The sequence below is a fragment of the Stegodyphus dumicola genome, chromosome 8 (genome assembly GCF_044657685.1).
Source record: "Stegodyphus dumicola isolate Sdum_Otavi_A_Nest chromosome 8, ASM4465768v1".
NCBI lineage: Eukaryota > Metazoa > Arthropoda > Arachnida > Araneae > Eresidae > Stegodyphus > Stegodyphus dumicola.
The window spans coordinates 80,419,684-80,444,833 of record NC_140775.1 but is presented as its reverse complement, the minus strand read 5'-3'; the positions used below and the strand labels follow the sequence as shown (position 1 = coordinate 80,444,833).

The 25,150-nt window shown below is 29.3% G+C and overlaps 1 protein-coding gene across 1 annotated transcript in view; it reads left to right on the top strand.

The window, feature by feature from the left end:
- The window catches only part of LOC118189829 (STING ER exit protein), a 30,735-nt gene extending 6,935 nt beyond the window's left edge, over window positions 1-23,800 (top strand). The window contains exons 3-7 of the mRNA XM_085822033.1: window positions 5,202-5,243; window positions 6,957-7,089; window positions 12,217-12,306; window positions 15,045-15,137; window positions 23,514-23,800. Coding sequence (XP_085678159.1) covers window positions 5,202-5,243; window positions 6,957-7,089; window positions 12,217-12,306; window positions 15,045-15,137; window positions 23,514-23,573 — 418 coding nt within the window. The 3' untranslated portion in view covers window positions 23,574-23,800. The remainder of the gene's footprint in view (window positions 1-5,201; window positions 5,244-6,956; window positions 7,090-12,216; window positions 12,307-15,044; window positions 15,138-23,513) is intronic.
- The last annotated feature ends 1,350 nt before the right edge of the window (window positions 23,801-25,150 follow it).

Here is a 25,150-nt window from a genome sequence, read left to right as displayed (position 1 = left end):
ATACGCATTTTAAGGTGGAACGTTTTTCTGAAGGGCACTAGATGGCATCCTGTGTCCATTACTTTTGAAATGAACACAGTTTAAGGTTCCTGACCTTGAGTTTGTTATATTCTACTTGACTTTGGTATTTTACTCATCAGCTGTTCGAGGGTGGGAGGGCGGAGGGAAAGCGTAAACAGAGGCTGGCTCTTTAAATCGCTGGGTGCTAATGAAAACATTCTCGTATCTGATTTATATCCAATTCCTTTTTTTATTCTATTTTTTCCCTCTACTATGTACGGTCTTTTAGGGTTACTGTGCAGAGTTTTTTTACGTTTTGCATTGCCTTCAGATATATTTCCGTTCCTTCTTTTTTTATTTAAGAAAGCCTCACCTTCAGTCTATTATGGCGGGAAGGCGCTATTTATCAGAGGAAGAACACCTTAGTATGGTTAGTGAACCATTTAACTAACGCAAATGAGAATACTGATTCATTTTCTAAAGAGTTACAAAGTGATACTTTTCTGTGCTTCGAGATTTACCACACTTCGTTTTCATTTTAAATCTTGTTACTTCTTACTGTAAATAGTCTTTATTGTGTTCTTTTTAATTATTTTAGAATTATTTATTATTTTAGAAGATAAGCTATTTTTTAAGTATATTTTCACGTAAAATTAAACTTTATTGATAGATTTTATCAATTAAAACTTTGGAATAATTTGAATAGCGCTTCCGAAAATTATTTTAGAAGATAAGCTATTTTTTAAGTATATTTTCACGTAAAATTAAGAAACAAATGTTTGAAGAGCTAATTTTAACATATATAAGAGCTCAAGTAATAATCTAAAATGATACCAAAAATTACGATGCTAGAAACGAAACTTTTGTTTTTCTGATTTTTGTTATAAAATTAGGCTTAGTGTTGCAAAACCTCCGTCCTGTACGGTGACTGCCTTCAATTCTCTTCCGTCCCGCATGAGCGCCTTAAACAAAGGTGCGCCGTCGCGAAAAGGTTAAAGCATATCTCTTTTCTTCTTCATCTAGTGTTCTATTATCCTAATGGAAGTAATAGGAAATGGCTGAGTTTCCATAAAGAGACAAATGGATTATTCTGTTTCATTTGTTTACTTTATTTCAACAGCTCTAACGAAATTACTTTTGCTAATGCAGGAATGAGAAATTGTGCATGATAACAACATGTGAATGAACATGAAGTGAGTAAAATTCATAATAAGTATACAGAAGCACATATTATGAATATAAAAGGAACAGACATATATTGTACTTTGTTCTTAGAAACATTGATGATTCGACAAAAAACTACAATAGAACGAAAGCGAGTGTTGGAAGTAATTATCAATGTTGTTCAATTTATCAGAAAAAGAGGAATTGCTTTTTTAAGTCATCAGAATGAAAATGTGCAAAGCTTAACTGATGTTAATGTTGATCATGGAAATTTCCTGGAAACAACACCATGACTTTCAAACTACGAACCTATTCTTCAGTGCCATATCATTGTTATAACGAAACATGTGGATCGTCAATGTTGAGGGAGTAGAGTAACATTATTATCTAAAATGACGATAGATTATATCTTAACTTGCATCGAGAATGTCATGAGATGGTTAATATTAGCTAAGATTCGAGAGGCAAATTTTTACTCATTTTAAATTGATGCTTCTACTGACATAAATCAAATGGACCAATGTTTAGTTGTTATTTATACATGTTTGTTAAAATACAAAAGAGTGATAGATATTTTATCTTGTGCAGATTCCACTGGCCTTGGTATGTGCAATATGATCATCAGCTTCTTACAGAACATAGACATTGATATCAGAAAATGTATTAGTGATTCTACAGATGTTGCATCAAATGTGTGTGGTGCTAACAGTGGTTTGACTAAATAATTGAAAAAGCACCTCATTGAATTCCTGTTTGGTGTTACTTCCATGCTATAAATTTAGTATTGGTTGATTCTACAAATAGTGTTTTAGAAGAAATATCTCTTTTTTCATTAATAAATGAGTGTGGCAGATTATTTAAAAAAATCCTATCAAAGAATGGATGTGTGGAGAAGAATCGATGATAAAACCAAATGTAGGAAGCTTCATCTCATTGGCGAAGGTAGATAGAGTTCAAAATACTATGCCCTAAAATAAATTTTGGCACTTTCAATTGCAAAGATAATTGTTTTTATGTAGAATTAATGCTTGCACTCAAAAGTATTGCTTCCAGTGATATACAAAATGCAAAGATACGACAAATGGCAAAATCTATTCTGGATAAAATATCAACTTTTAGAATAATTTTGTCTGCTTGTGTATATTTGAGAATATTTTTATATACTAGACCAGTAACGAAATATTTGCAGACTGAAGAATTATATTACATCCTACCATATGATATGATTAGGGAGGCTACAAGTTCTTTGAAAACTATTACTAGAAACTTTGATTTAATATTCAACACATCAAAATCATTTGCAATGGATTGCAGTAATAAACTAGAAAGGCTGGTTGTGATATAATTATAGAATTGCTTGCTAGAAGATGCCGAAAAGTGAAACATATGGATGATGAAGAATAGTCCAACTATAGTTTCAGTTGCCCTATCAAACAATTTGAAGTAACTGTCTTTAATTTGATAATGGATAGCACCATTTCATTGATGGAAAATAGGCCTAAAGGGCATAGTAAGTTATATGTAGACGTATATCTTCTCAATCTCCAAAACTTTTTGAAGCCATTGTCACTGAACTCTTTCGACTACTTATCTGTATTATTAGGGCATTATGCAGCCGCAATAATTGATAATCTTATTGATGAATATCAGGAGTCCGTAAATGGTGAATACTAAAAAATTCAATTGAAAATCATTATTTTGAATGTGATATTGAGCCAGAATGAGAGAGTGCTCTATCTATTTATGAACATTCATCCAAAGCTAGATGCAATTTTTTTGTGCTTTTGCAGCTGAGATGGTGGTTCGGTAAAACCATCAGAACTAGTTCTGTGAAAATTTGAAAACATAGTGCTGATTTTTGTTGTTTGACTTCTGAATTAAATAATAATTCTGAATAGTATTTGTTCGGCTTGTTATTGTGTCTTAATTATAGAGAAGGATATTTTGGCTAAAGCAAAAATTGAAGATATAATGGAGAAAATATTTGCCCAGGAACCTAGAATTAAAAAATAATTAAATGGCTAATTATGAAACTATCACTACTTTGTTTTTATAATTATTTAGTCACTGCTATTTATAGTTTGTAGTTTATTTGCATACACACATACATATGAATAAAGTGTTACTTTTCTGCAAAGGTATATTTTTATTTTATAAATTTTTTTTTATGATGATGACAATGATAACTTCTATATGTATAAATGCCATTTTCATAGAGGGCCTTAGAGCCTGCATATTTTCTCCTTCCAGAGCTGATTTCTTTGGCCATTCTGCCACTGTTGTGGTCTTCTGCGTCTTAGGTTGCAAAAGACTTTTTAAGGAGGTTTGAGTAGATAATCAGAAATTATCTTATATTTTATTCATATGTAGCATCATTATATTATTAATTTAAATAATTTTATTTTCTATATAATTTAATTGGTCTCATTTATATATTTGCAGTAACTTTTTCTTGGCGATAAATATGTATGTATTTTTGGTACTTAGCTATGAGATCTGCTTTCACATCAGTAAATTTAGATAGATTCTAAAATTGAATTTCAAGTTATAAAAATTACAAAATAACTTAATTCTTTATAAAGAACAGGTATTGAAACTAAAAAAGAAAAATTACAAAATTGAATCTACATCATCATAAAAAACCATATAACAAAAAAAAAAAAAGTATTTTCTGTCATTGGATACCATACTTGTTTTGCAGTTTTGAATGAATACATTCAAAAGGGGTGAAAAAATTGTTCTAATGTTGCTGAACTTCAGTCTCAACTACATTGTGTAATAATATATGAGAAATTTTTGAAGTGACACATTGCTTTCCATCAAGCAAGATGTAATTTTAATGAGCAAATTGCATCAGGGTTAAATGAGATTTTAGAAGTGATGTATTCTCAAGAGGATTGGCAAATTTATTCCATAATAAAAAATAAAAAAAAGACCAGAAGAAATTGATTTTTTATTTATTTCATGTTAATACATGAATAAAATATAAATGCATTTATATTTTATTCATATATAACATTAACACATAATTAATCAATTCAAGTATTTTCATTATATATATGAATAAAAAAAAAAGAAGTAAAGCAAAATATTACATAAATTGTAATATGTTTAAAATATTGAAAAATTTGTAAAAACTAACTATTTAAATATACTATTTAAATAATGTAATAAATGTAACTATTTAAATATACAAATTAAAAAAATTTTGTATTAAATCATAAATTGTAATGATCATTTTCTTTTTGGGCCAACATGACTGAGAGGAATTAATTCGATCAAAAAAATCAAAAACCCATAAAAAAAAAGGAAAATTTTATCACACTTTTCATTAGATTTTTGGAGAAAATTAATTATTTTGTGTTTTTTATTACAGAATTTAATTTAATTTAATTTGAAATAAGTTGAACTATTATTAGTGAATTTATTCCCAGTAGCAGTTCCATGGGTTCATCACTTTCCATTCCTTCCAGTTCCTTCCTCTTTTCCAGTGTTTTCTAGTCTACTGGAACCAAACCCTGATTTAAATTCAGTTTAGAAAGTAGCTGAATATATAAAACTTGCCATGCTTATTTTGAAGTTGACTGATGCGATGTTGATGTTGATGACTAAGTTTTAACAATGGGGAAAAATCGTGCATTTGTGAACAGGCTACAAAATTCAAACCATTTACGAACAGCTAAAAAATTCATACAATATTTTCTGTTCCTTCATGATATCACATCAAGGAATGCCAAAACTTACTGAGCATCAGGTGTGTAATTATTATTGATGGATGTATATATAAAATACAAAATACATGAATGTACTATGAATTGATGATAATGTCTTTAATAACATTTTTCATATCTAATATTAAATAATTTCAAGTGATTTCAAAACCTATTTTAGTAAAAATATTATCAAAAAATATTTTTAATGTAATTTTAGAGTTAACAATGCTAGTTCATAGTAATAAATATTTTTGTTATTAATGTATGGAAATTAAGTTCCTGTTGAATTTAAAACTTTAATTCTGCTCATTCTATTCTCTTTAGGCCTGAAGGAGTTGAAAAGCAGTACCGTAAGAAATGTAAAAGGTATGCTTTTGTTTGTTTTAAAGCTTTAAATTATAAACTAAAATTTTAATTTGTTACAACTGTTCTTCTGATATCATGAATGATATGCTCTAAGATCCCTTGATCTAACATGAGTAATGTTTTTTACAATAAAACTATCATAAGCTGTTTATAGTCCAGTTTATAGTAAAAGGATTTTATTATATAATATTCTGCAGATAATACATATAAAAAAATATGAGGATCAAAAGAAATATTGGTTTTAGAAAATAAAGTTTAGACTGTGTTATCTAGTTTAAATGGGTGATTCAGTTGAAGATGTACTAAACTAAGATGCCATAATGCATGTTTGAATTATTTTATTGTTACTGTTTGTAACCAATGAACTATACTTTAATCTACGGTAAATTGTTTCCTCATACAACTAAAGAATTAATCCATCATCTAGTAAAAGTTATTTACTCATAGCTTAATCTTTGAAAACTAATTAATCCAAGAATGACAGAGCATAATGGTTAAAGGCATTGTAAAAACATAACTAATGAGAAGTATTCAGACCATGCTACAATCAGTGATGCATACAGGTGACTGAATTGTTTCTACACATGCCTTGCCCTTGAATAGAAAATGTTTTAGCATGTTCTGCCACTATCTGGTAGGTGGTTAGAAAGTTCCCTTGTATTTAACAAGTATTACACTGCAGTATTATCCCTCTCCACAGTACTCCAAGTATAAATATCTTTAACATGTTGACTGCCACAGCACTTTTTGAATTCCGGTCCGAGAAGCCAAATTTATTTAATCATATTATATTATTAAAAATACTAATTATGATTCATATCAATCATTAAAATGTTTACAGCATTTTTTTTTTTTTTTTTTTTTTTTTAAGAAAAAAAACATCCTATAAAATATCTTGTAGTTGGCTTTTGTTAGACAAAGCTCTTCGCAGAAGTTCACTACGAGTTGATTCGTACAGACATGCTTCAACTTGTTGCCTTTTTAGAGCTAAAACAAGAGCTAAGCGAGTAAGTAACTCGTAGCAGTGCAAAAGTGGTAAATCAAGACACTACTACGAGATAACTCATATTGAGCGTTCTGAAGAAGAATGCTAATACGAATTATCTTATGTTGGGCAGTAAACATGTTAAAGACATTTCATATAGAATTTTACAAGCCTACCATAGTTGTTACAAGAGGAATGTTATCCAAAGGTATGCTTGATATTTGTTTTGATGACATTGTCACATGTTTTATCCCATTCAAGAAAAGCTGGTTTTACATGATTTATATAAAGAACAGTTTCTTTCCCATTAAGCTGAAAAGGATTTTTAAAATTTTCCATATTAAAAGTTTCTTACTCTTAATTCCTCTGTAAGGATACCTGAAATCATAAACATTAAATTAATTTGAATAAAAAGTAAATGCAGTTAATAAAAATTGATAACTTGCTTAAAAATTGCTAACTTTGAATAAAATATTTTGAAGTCTGCATTTGTAGGAAATTGTTTAAAAGAATATTTTATGCATCTTAATTTGCATGTAACATTTGATTTTTTTATAAGAGCAATTTTTTTTCATTATGAAACTGTTATCATAAAATAAAAATCATGAAAATTTTTAATATTATGTGGAAAACTCTATAAGAAATAATCTTTTCAAAAGTAAATCTTAAGAGTGCATTATTGCATTTGAAAAGTAAGGTGAATTTAATTCTTTGTGTTTTTCCCTTAGATGTGGCCTAACACTTTATTATCAGCATGAGCCAGAGAGTAATATTACATTCATAATAAAAGGAGCTGTGTGCAAAGTAAGCGATGGACCTTCACAAACAAATGTTTACTCTCAGGTCCCTCAGCCAAAGAAGGTAAACTTTTTTTTCATTACATCCAGTCATTTTTTTAAAACTTGATTTATGTTATTCTTGTAAATGTACTATAAAATCTCACAGACATAGATTTGAAATTTCTTCCTGATATTATTAGCCCAGAAGGCCTATTAATTTCGTTTTGGCATTTTGTGGTGTTTCACTTTTCAAATTGTTGCTACAAAAATACGCCCTGTATTATATTTAAAGAAATTAAGTAATGAAGAATCTGTATAAATGTATAGATGTTTCTCGCATTGTGATAAAACAACGGTACGTAGAACCATTAAATTTTGAATAATGTAAATCTTCACCTGAATATGGGGATCTAGAAGCTAAAATTTGGAATTTGTTTTATTATTTATTTCATGTTTTGTAAAGCATTTATGAGTTTTTGATTAAGAAACTCAATGATTTCAAAGTGAGCAATGGCAACACTGTATGTAAAAAAAAAAAAAAAAAAAATTATCTCCAGCACGCAAAATTATGTATTTTAAATTATAAAGATATGCTCTTTTTAAATTATTTTGTGTTATACAGTCAAAAGTCTTTAATCCGGATGTCCATAATGCGGAATGATCTATAATCCGGACCTCAAAGCTACAAACTTTCTGCTCATGCGTAAACGCATAATGCATTTATGCATGCGCATAATACCTTTATGCATGCACATAATGCATTTAAGCATGCATGTTTAATGTATAACAAACAACATAAGCTTAGCTAAACTTATCTAAGTATCTATTTCAGTTAATGTTGCAGATTGTGTTGTTCCTTAATCTTCGAATTGGATCTGGCTTATTATTTTTTTCAGACTGTTAGAGCAATTTTATAAAAGTAAGCTTGAACTTTCGATTATGTCAAAAAGAATTTCCGATTCTGGAGCTGCCAAAGGATCTATAAAGCGAAAGCATGTTTCGATGTCCATCAAACAAAAAGTGGAATTGCTGCAAAAAATGGATAAAGGCATATCCTTTGTTTCCCTAACCATTCTGAAATCTATTTATCAATTTCACGCTGCTCTCCTGGGGAAGGGGGGTACGTCCCAGCGCGCAGTGAACTGGAAGTTGATCTGTCAGCACTATCCTTATCTTCAGGGCAGATGTTTTTATTTTATTCAGCTTATAATTTCTTACTAAATGTAGTATTTCATCTCGATGTACTCCGTCTTTGATATGATTTAAATCAAATTTCCCGTCATTATAAATATCACGAATACACATCAAATAGTTTTCTGGTTGCAATTTTCTAATTTCGACTATGCGTAATGTATGCTTTATGCATGCACGCATTGAAAGAAATGTTTAATAAGTAAACAAATAAATATTAAGCCCTTTTTTTTTTTTTTGTAAATTTTGATACCCTTCAAATCATAATTGCTCTTTATTTCATAAATTACGGTTTCATATTTTTAATTTTATAATTTCTGCATGCCATCTTACAAGATTTAAACTGATGATCTATAATCTGGAAAAACCAATAATCCGGAATCGCTGAAATCCTGACGAGTCCAGATTAAAGACTTTTGATTGTATTATATTGCTAATTATATTGCTGTTGAACTAAATTTTATGTTTTAAGTGTGAAGAACAAGATATTTAATAAATAAAGGTAACACACAAAATGTTAAAAATAAAAGCCCTTTTGGGCATAATATAAAATCTGAAAATGTTCATATTCCTTCCCCCCTAAACAGTTTTTTAATTGAGTATTTTTTTAATTTTTATTTTTGGTAATAATTATGCATAATGATTATGATATTTCCATTGTTTATAAAACGAAAATGTAATCTGACCTAGATAAAGAATGTTTAGGAATGAAGAGCAGTTAAAGAATTTTTTAGCTATGATTCTTTTTAAAAGCATAATTAATAATATTTTTCTTTTCCTGCTTTTGTGCAATTTTTTAAATAATAGAATATTGTTTTTTTTTTTAATCTGTGCATTTTTTTAATAGAGATATATATATTTTTTTGATTAATTAATTTTCAGAGTATGATACAGGGTGATCAGCGAATAAGCCCTAATTTTAAAATTAAATATCTCTACAACAAAGATCGAGAGAATTATGCGGTAAACTGTACGTTTATTAGCAAAACTGTAAAAATGGTGTACCAAAGTTTAGAAAATTTAGTTACAAATATCGTTAAAAGATGGCGCTCTAATCACAATGACCTATCAGTAGCCTTTAAAATGTGCTCCAAAGTCGAAAGTGATCAGTATGACTGTTGGCTAGCGAAAAGAGGCTAGTGTAGAAAGTGAAATAATGTATTCCATTGAACAACGTGTTTTTTTGGTTCTGGAATTTCACCGATTAGAACACAGTCCTACGGCAACACTTCACAGTTTTCAAAACCAATTCAGTGTTCCAGTTGGACCCGATGCAAAAACCATTCGCATGCTCTTTGCGAAATTCGAATGGTTTGGCAGTGTGGCTGATGATCAAAAGGGAAATGTTGGACCTAGGCAAACTGTAGTCACTCCTGAAAATGCAACCAAAGTTTCTGGAATTGTTCAGCAAAATCCTAGGAAAAGCATTCGATGGATTGCATCAGAGACAGGTTTGAAGTACAAGAGCACGCAAAAAATATTAAAAAATAGCCTACGGCTGTTTCCATACAAAATCCAGAGTCATCAGGCCATACCCATGAAAGCTGTGCAACAAAGGGTTGACTTTTGCGAATCAGATTCTAACAATGATCGACAACGATAGATTTGATGTGAGCTGCATCTGGTTCACAGATGAGGCACATTTTCATTTGAATGGAATCGTTAATAAACAAAATTGGAGATTTTGTGATTCCAAAAATCCTCATTTGTATGAAGAGAAAGCACTGCATTCGCGTAAAGTTGCTGCATGGGCTGCGGTATACACCAGAGGCATTATCGGACCCTTTTTTGTGCGAAAAACGATAACTACTGAACGTTATGTTACAATTTTGGAACAATTTGTCAGCTCTCAGCTCGTATTGGAGAATCGACCAGGTATCGACTAGTTCATGCAAGATGGGGCTCGACCACATCGAACAGATAAAGGTTTTTGCTTTCTTCATGAATACTTTGAGAATAGAGTAATTGTGTTAGATTATCCACAATTTACTGACACAGGAATAGCTTGGCCTCCATATTCTTCCAATTTGAGTGAGGCCTTGTGACTTTTTTCTGTGGGGTGTATTGAAAGACACAGTCTATCGAAACAATCCCGCTACTCTAGATGAGCTTGAATCGCTGATTGGTGTTGCATGTGATTCCATTTCCGTTGAGACATTGCAAGACGTGATGTCAAATTTCATTGTTCGTTTACGCCACCTCATTGTTTCGAATGGTGAACATTTTGAAAAAATTGTATTTTGATTGCAAAGGCTGCTTCACATTTTTTTTTTTTTTTTTTTTTTAAATAGACTCCTTTCAGAGAAAGAGTTTTCAGCACAGAATGGGATTTCACAATCCCGAAAATTTGCGGGCTGGCTGCATGGGTGTTTTCGTGATTTTCTGCATGTGTATCGTGTATGCAGTATATTCTGGATGCAAACTTTAATAAAGCGGACACAGACAGCGCGAAACCGCTGGACACTGATAGTTTGTTTCAAATTTTCAATACCCACGAAATTACATTAGGAACTCTTATACACACGAACACAATGAATAGCGGGCTTGCCCGCTAGTAATAATTAAATAAAATGTACAATTGTTATCCAATGTATATATCTTAAATTTTATTAAATTTCTTAAGTGGAAAAGTATACCAAGAATAATTAAGAATAAATGTCCTCTGGGATTTATTGAATAATTAAGTGAATTTGCTACACAGTACAAGTAATACCATAATTAATTTATCTCTTAGCACAGCCAACGTACATTACTGGAATTTTCTCGAAACATACCTGGAAAACCTTTAAAAGTCAGGGAATTTCATTCTCCTGTTTGAGTGGCAACCCTGTTTTAAGAAGTTCAATTTGAATTATTAAAAAATTGGGTAATTTTTTAACATAAACGTTGGTAAAAAATTTCTAACTAGATGGCAATAAATCTAATGATATGCAAAGCTTCATGGAAAAGAGTGAATATTTTAGTAAATCCAGATTAAAGATAAATGTAAACTGCAGAATAGATTTACCAAATTAATTGCAGATTACACAGAAGGCATAAAACTGCCGATTTCGTTAAGCCTTGCCAAAAACATTTGTCTGTCTTCATTCATTCACTGCTATGTGAAATAAGTAAAAGAACCTAAATGCTGTGGCCATTGTTGTGCTGCTGTTTATTTTGTAATTTTGCACATGACTCCCATATCAGAATCAGTAATAATATATTTGTGGTTAATTTGTAAATATTTATATCTGGCAGCTTCCAATTCATGTGCTTAAGCAACCGAATATCTAATAAGAGGGAAAATTTCTGGGCTGATGTTCATACTTCCCGCTTAGTCAAAATAATGTCATTGAACATCTATTCTTGATATGGCATAAACTGATTACCATATTTGTTTTTTTCTGTGGAGACTGCTTGAGAGCTGACACCATATTAATTGAAAATTTCCGAAAATTAGTATGTGCAAACAGAACTTTATCTTTACATTAGGCATCTGCATTTATTTAGCTATCAACTTAATATCAAATTCATGAAGCAAACATGCTAAAGATAAAATTAATCTGACAAAAGTATAATATAAGCTGTGTTTAGTGCCTATGAGTTTCTGAATGTGGCTCGAAAGAAAGTCAGGTACCAGCATTTTATTATAAAAATATATTTGTTTTACCTCTTAGATGCAGAAACTAAATATCCAAGATATTGTAAAATTTAATGCTATAATGAAATCTATATGTTAATTAAAAATATGTATTTGTGTGTGTGTGTGTATGTATGTGGTGTGTGTACAAAATGTGAAAGCACAGTGCAGTTATGCGCATTTAATGTCAAAGAAATAAAGCCGAGGAAAAACATACTACTAAATTGAAATCTTTTATTGAACTTCGGTATAACTTTTTTTTTTTTTTCATATTTTGTTTCAGAATCATGCATGCTTTTAGAATTATCGTAAGAAACATTTACTTAAGTATTTAAAAGGCTTTTTAATTGATCCCATTGATTATTTGATAGTTTTATAAAGTTTTGTTATCTTTTTTAGATTATGGTTACTAAGCACACCAAAAACATGGGAAAATTCAGTTCTGTTACAGTTTCCACAATAGATGAAGAAGAAGAAGAGATTGAAGCAGTAATATTTCATTTATCAAAACTGTTTATGATTTTTTTCCTCCTTATGCAATTTATTCTCCTTTTGCTTATTTATATTCTATATATCACATTGTAGAATGTCTAATTAATGTATTTACTTAAATTTGTTTAACACATTGACATAAAGTGGATGACATGTATAGGGTAATTATAATTAGGATATAAAACACTGTATATAAAAAAAAATTACACATGGAATATAGAATATTGAAAATAAATGTGAAGTATCCAAGTTTTTGCTCATATCATCATATCAGTTTCAGGGTAGCTTCCTTTGGAACATCTTTGTAGTAATAGTCATAAATGTAGTGGTAATAGGGTTTTTGATATCAGCCAATATTTCTGGTAATCAGGGCATGCAGTTTTTAACATACAAAGAAATTGTAAACCAGATTCATGTGAATAATGTTAAATCATTGTCATTAAATTACCCAATCCAGCACTGTGGGATTTCTCCCTGAGGTAGTCATGCATTGCAAGATGCCAATGAGATGGAGCTGGCTTTGTTCAAAAACATTTGTTCTTTCAGTTGCAGAAACAACTAGAATTGTATATAAAATGTGAACTATCTGTCATAGTCTTTTCAGCAAAGAAAAAAAAGGCCCAGACACTTTTTTTAACTGTTTCTAAAATATTGATGTTGAATTTTGGGTTATCTTGTTAGCATTGCTCATATGATAATTTTCAGAATTCTGTGCCTGGACATTATTGAGTCACCTTTTCACTTAAGTGAAATGTTAGGGAATCTTGTTGGCATTGCAAAATATGATGATTTTTTAGTCTCCCACTTCAGAGTAGTATTGTTCATTATTGTGATTCATCTTTGCACTTAAGAGAAATGTGGCTTTGTTGCTAAACATGACATGGTTAAGAAAACCATGCTCCTCCTTTGCTACTTGCATGTCATTACAAAATTCTAGTTGTTAAATGAGATTGTTCTGTTGCAAACTTTGCAGTAACTGCACATGGTATGGTTTCAGTTGCAATCAAGTTCTCAAAATCTTCCAGAAAAATGTCAGGCTGATAAATCAGAATATCAAGCTAACAAACTGCTGCATTGTTACTCATGAAACTAACTTTCTATACAATTTCAATAGAATCATTAGGGCACACTCTGCTTTTGACTTTATGCAAATAACCTGTGCTTTTTAAATTGTCAATGCCACTGCAGAATACTTTGTTTGCAGGGCAATTGTGTTCCAGACTGTCTCTGAAATGAATGCTATATGATACCAGTGGATAAACACTTCTTGTGTTTTAAAACACAGAATGCATTTTGTTGCATTGATGCCATTTTGGAAGCAGTTACCGTTTCTGCTGATACCTGATGGCAAATATGAATTTTAAAATTGAGATATTAATATTTAACATTTGTTTTCATGTATCATTCATTATTCCCTGCATAATCTTATTTTAAAATCTAATAAATTATTTATAATCACCCTGCATTATGATAGTTCAGTGGTCTTTAAAAAAAGTTTATTATGGTATTTTTTTACTGAACAATTCAAACACAAGTTTTACAACTGTAGTAATTAATTTCTTAATCTAAATAGTTTATTAATACAACCAATACGAAAAATAGTATTTAATTAATTATTTTAAATATTTTGACATTGCTTTTCATGTGATAGTCAAACATTCTCTCAAATTTTGACTTGCAGAACTCTCAGAAGATTTGCATGAAATTTTAAGGTTTTGTGGAGCATATCTGAAGACTAGCCTTTTGAGTATTCACTTAATTTATGTAACCAATACAATTTTACTATTTTAACACAGTGTAATAAAAAGGATAATATAGTTAGAATAGTTAATGTATACATTTAAAAGATAAAATTATTTTCCTAATATTGAGTAATATTTCATCTTAAGAAGGAATCAAGTTCTTGGAACCTTCTTGGAATTCATTCCTTTCTTCATTAGCAGCTTGTATGTAAAAGTTAAGATAAACTTCTTTCTTAACATGTGTTTATGAATTGCTGAGTAGACCATGAACACTTCTAATTTGCATTGTGTATGATTCTTGAAAGTTTAACGGTTTTGCTGTAAGAAGTTGTATTGACTTTCTACATGTATAATGTGAGTTCAAGCTAATTTCCCTTAGAAAGTGCTCTACAAAGATATTTTTCATAAGACGCATCATAAAACATCATCAAAATGTTTTGGCATAAAAAATAGCTTAATTTTTTTCTCACCACACTCTTAATTTGACGATAATTCAAATTTATGTCCTATAACAAAATAATTAAATAATAGATTCTAAAATTTGTGAGATTATAAGAGTTAGAAACAGAGTGTGGACTATAGTTTTTACATTGTGGAGATCTTTTAGAAGGAAAGGAAACATTTCACTGAGGTAAAAAAAGGCTTAAGTATTGAGTTTTAAATGCAGGTACATAAATGCAAATACCTTTTGCATAAATATGGCTTGGGGGAACCTTCAAGTAATTTGCACATTAGATATTGTCAGATTGCTGAATAAATGTGTAGCTTTAACTGCAATTTAGTGACTAAGCAAATTTGAACGCACAATATTACTTTTTCAATAAAAATACCTAGTAATAACCTCTTATGCCTAAAACATTAATGAAAAAAATCTGTTTGCTTGTTTTTTATTTATATCAAAGGTATTATTAATAAATAAATGTGTGTCTTTAATTTAACTATTGTATCTCATTAAATGGCTTTTAAAAATTTACCAATATTTTAATATTTCAGAGAGAAGTTGCAGATTCTTATGCAAACAATGCTAGAATAATAGAAAAACAGTTAGAAAGAAAAGGAATGAATAAAAGGAAATCATTAGAGCAGGTATTCTAATCCTGGAAATAGTATTTAGAATAGTATATATACTTAGAACAGTATATATATTTAGTGCAATAAAATTGTAATTCCTTTAAAAAACAATTTACACTTATTGTTATTATATTAATAGTATGTAGAATTCAATTTGAACTTTGATAGTTATGAATTGTTCATTTATTCAGTATTACAAATTATACTTATCTATTTAAATCGATTAAGTTTTAATTATATTTATAAACTGATACTGTGATAATATATTTTATGTGTAAAGCACCATTTTATCACATAGCTACTAAATAAATAATTTTAAAATTAATTTTAAATGATTTCGTCTACTATTAAAAACACAATTATAACTAAAAGCTTTTTTAACAAATGAAAAGCTTTGATTGTGAAATATATCCTCATCTGATTTTTGACTTAGAGTAAAATGGTTTATTAGTGAGTTTTTGCATATATATTAAAAAAAAAAAAAAAAAAAAAAAAAAAAAAAAAAAAAAAGAGAAGAAGAAGAAGAAAGGCTATCACACTTTTTTCCATTTAATTAATAAGAATAGTTGTTATTACATTACAATAAATGAATGCAATATGAAAATGTTTCTTTGTAATTAAATAACAATTAAGGCAACAGCCAGAACTTGTACTAATTTTGAAATTATTTTTTTTTTATAAATCTTTGCCTTAATAAAGCATACTAAGTCTGTATATAATGTTAATTGCTCTCTTTCTTTCCCCAAATAAATAATGTTGCTTTACTATATAAGTTAATTTTATAACAAGGAAATTTAGAACAAGCACTATATAAGCAATATATAGGTTTATTATATAGGCAATTTAAAGAAAGCAATGTGGTCAGTATTGACCCTCTGAGGGGCAGTAATGATTAGTGGATCAATAATCAAATATGCACTGCCAACTAATCAGCATAATGAAGACTCTATTGATGAATATATATATATATATATGTATGTATATAATTGCTAATTATTTGTTTATTGAAATAGTGCTATATTATTCAAAGTGCTATTCAAAACAAAAAAGTCATACAAGAGGAATATCCCCAAAATTAAAATTTTTGCAAACTAATGTTATTGACTTTTCTCTCTGCTTACTTAGTAGAAGCAGGCTTTCTTCAAGTCAATAATTTACTATGGAAAACAAGAAATAGTCTAAATATATATGAACGAGATGATTTATTTAATTTTATGCTGAAAATAAGGTCTACTAGAAAGTTCTGTTCAATAATTTTGTTTCAACAAGCATGAAGGTATTCATTTGAGATATAAATGGCTGTCTCTCTTTATCACTGTGTTTATAAATATCTGCTGTTCTAAATTAACTGAAACAAAAGTATCTCGTATCATTATTAAGTGAGATGCAATTGTGTGCACAGGGCTATTGATAAAGTTTATTTATCACACTCTATTTTGCATGAATTCCAACAAGGAAGAAATGCTACTGAAGCATGTCCAAATTTAGTTTTGGGTGGAGATGCAATTTTGTGTAGAACATGCAGAAGATGATTCGAAAAATTTGAATTCAATCTTAATACTTATCTATTTAAATCGATAAGCCAGGCTCTAGGCCAGCGGTGCCCAACCTTGTGCTCGCCAGCCCGATTAGGTATTATTCTACAAAAATATTTTTTAAATAACTATTCATTTATATTTCTTAATTGTTAAAATATGGTAAGTATTTATAGTCATAAGAGATATCTTGCAAGACGTTATAAAATAATTGATTGCTGACTGATGAACTTGATAGCGAACATGAAATCTTATTTCTTCATTCTAATGTTAGATACCTCAGCAGGGAAGAAGTACTTCAACGAATTGTAGAACTTCTTTAGCCAATAAAGCAGTTTTGGGGATCTGGAAATGAAAGTGATAAAGAATTGGACAATAATAATTGGTTATGTGATCTGTATTTTATCACAGATATAACAGCTAAACTGAAAAAACTGAATGAAGATCTCCAGGGAAAAGAAAAAACACTTTTTCAATTGACTGGAACTGTAACTGCTTTTCAGATAAAGTTAAAATGGTCGGGGGACGCCGCAGCACGCAATGAAGTGGAAGTTAATCTGTCAGCACTATCCTTATCTTCAAGGCAGATGTTTTTATTTTATTTGGCTTATAATTCCTTACTAAATGTAGTATTTCATCTCGATGTACTCCGTCTTTTATATGATTTAAATCATATTCCTCGTCATTATAATTTGCTTTCGATAGTCAAGAAAGTGACACAGAGGTTATTGAAAACAAAAAAATTTCAATTGACAAATTAGTCAGTATTCTTGACACAGCAAATATAGGACTTGAACAGCGGAACTTTGTAACTGAACAAGAAATTATGTCTGTTTATAGAATTAAAGAGAAAGTATTATCACATAAAATGAAGCAATTTAAACAACTTACATTGAAAGAAATGTTTAATAAAGTAAACAAATAAATATTAAGCTTTTTTTTTTTTTTTTTTTTTTTTTTTTTTGTAAATTTTGATACCCTTTAGATCGCAACTGTTCCTTATTTCATAAATTGCATTTTTCATATTTTTAATTTTATAATTCCTGCATGCCATCTAACCAGATTTAAACTGGATGATCTATAATCCGGAATCGCCGAAGTCCCAACGAATCCGAATTAACAACTTTTGACTGTACCAAATTATTGATATAAAAAAGTTTTAAAAAATAAGTTAACAGGGTTCGTACGGTCCTTAAGAGTCCTTAAAAGTCCTTAATTTTTTGGAATCGATTTTTGGTCCTTAAAAGTCCTTAATTTCGGCCAAAATCGTCCTTAATGTTAGGACGATTTTAATTAAAAGGTCCTTAATTTTTAATCATCTGAAGTTTCTGACTGTTTTTACGACTGCCATTTTGAGTGTGAATTAGCATTTTGGAGGAATACTTTTGGCAATTCTCTGACAAATATCGTCATCTTTTGAATGGGTGAATGCGTTTATGGGTTATAATTTATTCCTATTTCTAATATAAAGGGTGGGATAGAGTTTCTGAGCAAGTGTGAAACATAAAGCATTCGAAATTATTTCATTTTTTCTAGTGAAGAGCTTTTAAACAACTTTTCGCTTTTGGGGATTTGAATTCTTTTATTAAATGGCTCTAAATTTGGCGACTTATCAACATTGGCGATTTTAAGATCAGTGTCTATTGAAAATTTTTAATTCTGATATCTGGAAATTTTTTGACGATTTTTTTTAAAACATTGTAACATTGGTAAGTTTCATTAAAATAATGGTAATATATTGTAATTACATTTAAGAAATAACATTAAAAAAAAGCATTTTTATTTTTTGCTGTCGTATTATAAAGTTCCATTTTGACCACTTTTTATACAATATTTTGAATCTGAAAAATAAGCTAGGTATAATACTATAAAGCACAATTTATGAAACGGGTCTTAGCAAAAGCAAAATAGCTATGTAATTAATTAAAAATTTCTTTTTAATTTTTTCCTGGTAAGTTTACTTATGTAATTGTCTCAGAATATGCGTCAGTTTTCTCTATAAAATTAATTTTACACATTTTTTATCCGATTTTTTTAAAAATATTTCTGGCTTTTTGCTATTACTGAACTAGCAGGGGTAAGTTTTCTTTAGGATTTTAGACATTGCAACTTGGAAAGTTTAGAAAGATTTGAAGGCAAGATTTATAGACCCACTATTCTGGAAGATTCCAGAAAAATGTGGCAAAATGAAAAATGTCTCCATAGTATTAATACATAATTTCTTACTTTTTGGAGAACATCTGGAAGAGCAATAAAAACATAATAGTTGAATGTTTTAGTTCTGATATAAGAATCTTTTTCTTAACATTTTTATCTTCCTTTTATTTTCTTTATTTTTCACCAGACACAAGCTTAAAATATCAAAAATGCTTCTAATCTTATCATATGGACAGGCAATTATAGAAAATAATTTTTTTATTAATAAAGAAATTGAAAACTGACAATTTAAACTATTCATCTAATATGTCTTAATGCATCATACACACTAAATTGTGCTGCTTGGTGCCTTTAAATTTTGCTTCCAATGCCTGTTCTAAATTCTAAAAGTTTTGACATTTCTAGATTTTGTTGCTCGATGTGTGATTAAATTCAAAAACTTCTGCCACATAGGCTCTCCGGACCTTACCATATATATTGCATATTTCTGAATGTTCCTATTACTATAAAATTATCAGCTTTCTCTATACATTCTAAATGCATTTAGTATTTTTAAAATAACAGAAATCTTTAATTAAATCTAAAAACTGTAAAATGAAAAGGAAACATGGAAGAAAAAACTGAATACATTAAGAGAAAGGAAAATTATTCTTCAAAATATGTAGAGATATTATTATGTAAATTACCTAGTTGTTTACAATTTCAGCCTTTACTATAATTTCCCATTTCTATTTTATCACCAGAATGCAAATCACTTAGACAGTTTTTAAACTGAGGTTTTTGGAGTGCAAGACAAGAATGTGTTTCTGACCTCCACTGGCTCCCTGCGTTAGTTCCTGCCAGCCCTGATAATTTGCAATTATTCGTCTTTACATTACCGCTGCCGACATTTGAATTTGTTATGACAATAGAGTTACTGAGTCAGCTTAAAATGAAATTGTCTAGTCTTTCAGACTAGTCCATATTTTTAGTTTGCATTTGATTCTTCTTGTTTAATTACATCACCATGAGCTGTAATTGATTTTTTTTAGCATAGGAACATGCTTTATGTCCTTCTTTTAAATAAGAAGCTTATTTAAATCTTTTTAGTTAATAAATTCAAAAACTTCTGCCACATAGGCTCTCCGGACCTTACCATATATATTGCATATTTCTGAATGTTCCTATTACTATAAAATTAGCAGCTTTCTCTATACATTCTAAATGCATTTAGTATTTTTAGAATAACAGAAATCTTTAATTAAATCTAAAAACCATAAAATGAAAAGGAAACATGGAAGAAAAAACTGAATACATTAAGAGAAAGGAAAATTATTCTTCAAAATATGTAGAGATATTATTATGTAAATTACCTAGTTGTTTACAATTTCAGCCTTTACTATAATTTCCCATTTCTATTTTATCACCAGAATGCAAATCACTTAAACAGTTTTTAAACTGAGGTTTTTGGAGTGCAAGACAAGAATGTGTTTCTGACCTCCACTTGCTTCCTGCGTTAGTTCCTGCCAGCCCTGATAATTTGCAGTTATTCGTCTTTACATTACCGCTGCCGACATTTGAATTTGTTATGACAATAGAGTTACTGAGTCAGCTTAAAATGAAATTGTCTAGTCTTTCAGACTAGTCCATATTTTTAGTTTGCATTTGATTCTTCTTGTTTAATTACATCACCATGAGCTGTAATTGATTTTTTTTTAGCATAGGAACATGCTTTATGTCCTTCTTTTAAATAAGAAGCTTATTTAAATCTTTTTAGTTACTTTCAGATATAGGGATAATTTGCTTCACATCTGTCCGGAGGCTTTTGGAGTATTTAACTTTTACCAGATCAAGTAAACCCTCATAGGTATATTGTGGAGAGGTTGACAAGTTAGGAGATAAAGCACGCAGAAACTAGCGAGAGCATTGGTTTGCATATTGAGACAAATCTCTAATTTTTAGAAAAGATGCTTAAAGAAAAGGAAATCAATATAAAATAGCCAAAATGTTTGGGGAAGGCTTCAAATTAAAATGATGGATAAATATTTTGTGGAGTGTTGTTGTTACAAAACAAATGCTTTACAAATTTTAATGTGTAATTATCCTAATATTGTTAAAGAATCAATGTCATGAATTACATGTATTTTAAATTGTGAAATTTTATTAGATTTTGATAGGGCTTTTTTAACAAATATTGTTAAAAAATAAAATTCAATAGTGGCCATGTAATTCCATAATGACTAAGGTTATCTAATACCCAATTTAATTACTTATAACTAACGGATTACCTTTAAAGATTATCTCTGCATTTTAAAGCGAGTTATTGCCTTTCATTAACCCTTATCGTGGTCACAAGATAAAACACAAAAATGTAAAAATTCATGTAAAACCTATTCTTCGCATCTAGTGAGACTTAAAATAATGCAAAACAACTTCTCACCTCTGGTGCTTTAGTGGATTATTAAGATCTTAAACTATATTAACTGAGTTAAAATCTCTGGAACTCTCCAAAAAGCTACAATATTAACTGCGTCAGACAGACCTCGGCTAACTTTCAAAATTTCGAACCGTGCTTACATCAGGCCTTAAGGTTTGTTCTGATCATCAGGTCTCTCCTAGGCAAGCAGGAGCGGCGACAACAGCCAGTCTTTTGTTTTAAATCATGCTGATTGTGATTTTACTTCTCACTTTAACCTATGCCACTTGACATAAAATCTACTTACTAAACTCATAGAGTGAGCAAGTATGTGACAAAATTAGACATTAAAAAAAAAAAAATCAAAGCTAACTGTTAGTAAAACCTAAATAAAATGTCACTTATCTTCTTTCAAATATGTCCAGTTAATATTGGTGTAAAATATTTAATGATAAATTTCATAAACTTTATTTTATTCTCAAACTTACTAATAATTATATTTAATACTAATGCATCCTACTTATGGATCTATTTTATTTTTATGATGGTATTACAAAAGTGAAGTTCAGCATAGATAATATTTTTAATTGAATTTATTCAGTTCCCATTTGCTTATAGGTCCGTAAATTTTTCATGAGTGGTCCTTAAAAGTACTTAATTTCCGTGTGCAGAAATGTGAACGAACCCTGGTTAAAATAAATAAGATAAGTTATTTTCTCTCTAATCTGCATCGAGGTAAAAAAGCAGACGATTCACTCTTTGTTCAAGTTCACGATTCATGTTGTTATATTTTCTGAGCTTTGTTATTTCATTTCACAAGATTGTTTAGTGCTGCCTTTTTTTTTTATCCAGATATTTTGTGCATAAATTAAGAATATTTTTAATTTCAGCCCTTTTTAATACAATGACAGATAAGAAACGCACTCGTGATTTTACTGCTTGCAACGTTGAAAAACATAAACACTTTGCATTGACCGTAACGCAAAAAGTTCAAATTCTGCAAAAGATGGAAGTAGGTGTTACTCCTCGATTTATAGCAGAATGGTATGGAATTGCGGCACGATTGTGTATGATATATGGAAAAATAAAGAAAAGCTATTGGAATTTTACAGCAACAGTGTACATTAACACCAGAATTCGAAACCGGAAATCTTTGCATGAGGCAAAATTGGCAAACCTTGATGCTGTGTACATATAATACAATGAATAGTATTATCAATTTATATATGTAATAATAATTTAATGTATATAATAATTTAATTAAATGTATCTAATGCGCCTTATTCATTTTGCGCTTTTAGTCTGAATATTATGCTTTATCTTTTCTGTCCTGAAATCCGCAAAATCCTAAAATCCGCACAAGCTCTGGTCCCAAGCTGTGCGGATTTCTGGAATTCTACTGTATATATAAAATTAGAATTTGTGGTTTTTGTTGTTGAAAATGTGTTTTCATTTGTAAACTTAAAAAAGAAAGATAATATCAAAATAAATAAAAATTTAAAAGTCAAACATAAATGTAATAAACTTTTTTTTTTCTTCAAAAGTTTTGCTTATATTCTTAGCCTAATTATTACCTTTAAATTATTTATGTGCAGTTGTGTGCATTATGTTAACATTGTATGCTGTATAATATACACAAAATTGGAAGAAAATCATTAAAGAAAATTATCTTTTTAAAGCGTGTCGATGCTAGAAAACAGTTGGGAACCCCTGATTTAAAGTATATTTAAAAAGCTGTTACGATTGCCACCATAAGTTATAAACTCTCAATTATCTTTTTAATATGCATTGTATAATTTTATGTTCTAACAGAAAATAAAATATGAAAATAGTTTATAATTTAATATTTCACAACCAAATCTTATAGGCTTTTTAAAAATTAGTTATAAATTTAAAAGATTTAAATCAGCTGGAGATATAATGTAAGTGTAACAAACACTATATTCTCCTCTTGTGAGTATTATCCATCATTTGGCAATGCATTAATGACATAGAATTAGAGTATGCAATTAATACCAAAAGCTTATGTAGCTTGCATAACAAAGACAAAATCACTTATTAAAATAACAGCAAAGGAAATATCTTAATTTTTTTTTAATTGCTTTGTGAATTTTGAATGCATACCTCCTAAATAAGGTATTGAAATATAGCAGCTTACTGTAAATGTTTTATACTAATGCATAGAATATTTTATGATTTACGATATAAGTAATTTAATTTGGTAAAAGATTTTTGTGTCTTTCATTATCTGTGCTCTGAAATGTAACTGAAAATATTTTATGTAATTATCTGTTTTTCTTGTAGGGTGCTTTCATAGATCCTGAATTAAAGAAGAAGCCCAGAGGAACACTCATAGACAAATGATTTTGCAATGAATGCATCGAAATATCAAATGTACAGAATATATAGAAATATCAAATATGGTGTTTTTTATGTTCAATATGTAAACATGCCATTAATTTCATTATGCATTTGTAAATAAGTCACAAGTCTTACTTCATTATGTTTATATAAAATTATTTTTAACAGATAACTTTTTGTAGCTGAAACTTATAATTAAATATTTCTTTCCAAAAAATGGAAGTTATTTTATATTTCTTGATATATTAATAAGTTAGAAAAAAATGTTTTCCATATTAACAAAAACAATGTAAAATTTAAAATTAAGGGGAGAAAAGCGACAGTCAGACTCGGTCCTTTTCAAGGTAAAAAATTGTTGATTTTCATTCAAAATTAGATAAAGATTTTCATCTTTTTCAGCTTTAATGTCTTTTAAATACAAATATCATTCAGTGTTGAAAAATTGTGAAGATGCTTTAATCCATCAGTTTCAAATATTGCATAAAGATTTAATTTGTTACTCAGCAAAAACTTAGCACATATGTCTCAAACATGATTTTCTTTCATTTTTGTATGCTTGAAACAATCTTCAAATTACTTCTTTTTATATGTATACTGTTCACCAAAGAACTAACTTATTTATTGGAATTTTTATTTTTATATCTATAGTTGATATTTAATAACCTGGGGCCACAAAAAAATTTTTATGATTAAAAGGTGTCATGAATGAAAAAAGTTCAAAAAGCACTGCTATAGATTAATTAAATGATCATGGCATAACATGTCTTGGGAGATAAATTTTTCTAGGAATGTAAAAGAAATTGGACTGAAATTAAACATTTATTCATAGAATATTAGGTTAAGTTATTTAATTACAGAAAAGCACTTGAGTTATCTGCGTAAGGGAAATTAGCTTGTATTCATGTTACACAGTAGGTAAAACCAACCATGCATTTAGCCCATTGCCTGATTTGAATAAGTGGTATTCAGGGTCCTTAAGCACTCTGCAGCTATTCTTAAACAAAATAAATTATATGCACTTATCTTCTTCCATAAAGAATGATGCTTGAAATTATACAATCAGTATAGGGAAGTGTTTTTTTTTTTAAAGGTAATTTCAAATGTATAGATAGCCACAGATGCAAGAAACGTCTTTTTATCTACTAATTTTCACCATGTAAGGTATACAGTACAAAGTCCGAGATCTGGACGTCCAATATCCGAAATGATCTAAAATCCGAACATCAAGGCCTCCAACAACCTTTTTTTCTTAGAAAAATTTTTTAATGCTTTACGCATACGCATTTAATTTTTTTTTCTTCATAATAAAGCGTGGAGACATAACATAACATATTTCTCCATAATAAAACGTGGAGAGTCCTGATTCACTTCGGCAGTAAATAAATCACCTCGTTATTGAAGAAACAATCATTTTAGCATAAATTTATATGATCAATAATTTGGCCTAACTGTTTTGCATACACCTCAAACCGAAACATTCTAGCACCTAGAAACGTCATTGATTTTACACCTACTAATATTTTATATCCCTTTCGAACCATTATTTATTATGTTTTGCTTTCATCACTGCATGTTTATCA